Source organism: Borostomias antarcticus (genome assembly GCF_949987555.1).
Source record: "Borostomias antarcticus genome assembly, chromosome: 12".
Classification (NCBI taxonomy): Eukaryota; Metazoa; Chordata; class Actinopteri; order Stomiiformes; family Stomiidae; genus Borostomias; species Borostomias antarcticus.
Window position 1 is genome coordinate 15,342,292 of NC_140245.1, and position 2,051 is coordinate 15,344,342.

At 48.2% G+C, this 2,051-nt stretch overlaps 1 protein-coding gene across 1 annotated transcript; it reads left to right on the top strand.

Moving 5' to 3' along the window:
* Positions 1-411: 411 nt before the first annotated feature.
* On the top strand, positions 412-1,463 carry LOC311316075 (complement C1q-like protein 2; the record flags this gene model as incomplete). Its single annotated transcript, XM_084446821.1, has 2 exons — positions 412-990; positions 1,284-1,463. The coding sequence occupies 2 exons, from the start codon at positions 412-414 to the stop codon at positions 1,461-1,463; spliced, it is 759 nt and encodes a 252-aa protein (XP_084302947.1).
* Positions 1,464-2,051: the final 588 nt, after the last annotated feature.

A 2,051-nucleotide genomic window follows, 5' to 3' on the forward strand; every position in this document is an offset into this window, starting at 1 on the left:
TTTGAGGATATTTTATACATCAAGATTCTTCAATCAACTTCTATCAAGGCTTCATCCCATATTTGCTACGTCGATATAACAAATGGCTCCTGGATTCACGGGGACCAATGGCTCGAGGCGCAGACGACCATCGCGCGCGCCCGGTTATGTCAAGACCAGTGCGCTCGCGTGAGCTCTCTCTGACGCATCGTGATCCTGGCAGGATTGCCCACGGCTTTTGGGTTAGAACGAAATAGATCAGTTGTGTTGAGGGGGAAAAAGAGTGACTGCTGTCATCTTGCGCTTCAATTTATTCTTCTTCAAACTCTCAAGTGTTTCACAATTACTCCTCCAAGCTCAGTTGACTTTTCATCGCTGATTCCTCAGATAGTGCAGAGGAAGCGACTCGTGGCTGCTGTGGCTGGCATCGTCATGGTGTTGGCGCTTCTTATAGCAATACCACTGCTTGTGCAAAGTTCCAAGACCTCGGCGCATTATGAGATGATGGGCACCTGCCGGATGATCTGTGATCCGTACAGTTCCAAACCGAGCGCCACGGACGTCGAGGTGATGCAGGACCTGAACGCGATCCCGCCGCCGCCGTTGGCACACGGGACTAAAGGGGAACCGGGGAGGCCAGGGAAACCGGGACCGCGAGGCCCCCCGGGTGAGCCGGGACCACCCGGTCTGAGAGGACCACCCGGAGACAGGGGGGATTCCGGAAAAGCTGGGTTTCCAGCGACAGTGTCAGGGACAGCCAAGACCGAAACGGACGAAGTGAACACTTCAGCTGGCACCAAGATCGCATTCTATGTAGGGCTGAAGAACCCGCACGAAGGATACGAGGTTCTCAAATTCGACGATGTTGTCACGAACGTGGGAAATCAATACGACCCCTCTACCGGCAAATTTACCTGTCAAATGTCCGGAATCTATTTTTTTACATACCATGTGTTGATGCGGGGAGGCGACGGCACCAGCATGTGGGCTGACTTGTGCAAAAACGGACAGGTAACCGTCTACTTGCTGTTGAAAATAGTCATATACTGCAGTAGATTCGTTGCAGTGTCATACAACTGTAAATTATTTGAGCATGCACAATTCTCCGTAAAACATTGAAATGGTCTCGATGTATTTTGGTGCGTAATGCTGGTTCCACATCTGGCGCGCAAATTACGCACGCGGTTCGGCTCCACATCAGTCTGTACAGACTGCTGGGTGGATTTCGTATGAGCACACTAATGTTAATGTAGACCGATAATCAAAACATGCGTGGATGGTAAAATATGTGTGTAACTTCACAGGTTCGGGCAAGTGCGATCGCACAGGACGCGGACCAAAACTATGATTATGCGAGCAACAGCGTCGTCCTACACCTCGACTCTGGTGACGAGATTTACATCAAACTGGACGGCGGCAAAGCACACGGGGGCAATAATAACAAGTATAGCACCTTCTCTGGGTTCATGTTGTACCCTGACTAACGTCCCCTCGGTTGGAGAGGCGCTTCTCCTGACTCTGCGCAATATAGACTAAAGTTAGTCATTGATGTTCTCTTTTGTCCTTTCTGTTGAAGAACACTGCTTAAAATCATAACTTTATTAGTGTAATAAACATAGACCTAATGAGGTTGATTTGTTTGAATGTTATAAACTTGACTACGGATGCAAGGATACGTTGTGTTCAACAGAATTGTTTACTGTGTGTGTTTTAAAACCCCATCGGTACAAATGAAAGCAAACCACCAGGGTCCAAACTTGTGCTTCATATTTTGTCACTGTAGGCTTGCACTGTACAATATCATTCTTTGTCCTTGCATTTTACCAATAAATGTTGTTTTACAGTAGGCTATGCTTTGTCTGCCTGTAATACTATGTATCTGTAATATGGGAGTTGTGTACGTGTTTCAGAGTATTCCTTAGTCCTTGGCCATCTCACCTGTGTGAATCATCTGTATTCCTCACAAGCGGATTCCTCCCTCGCTGGCCTGTTGCTCCAGACTGTCCCAGGTGCTGTCACTGTCCAAAGAGGAGGACGGATTGATGAGACTTTGAGGTGGGACAATCCTGGAC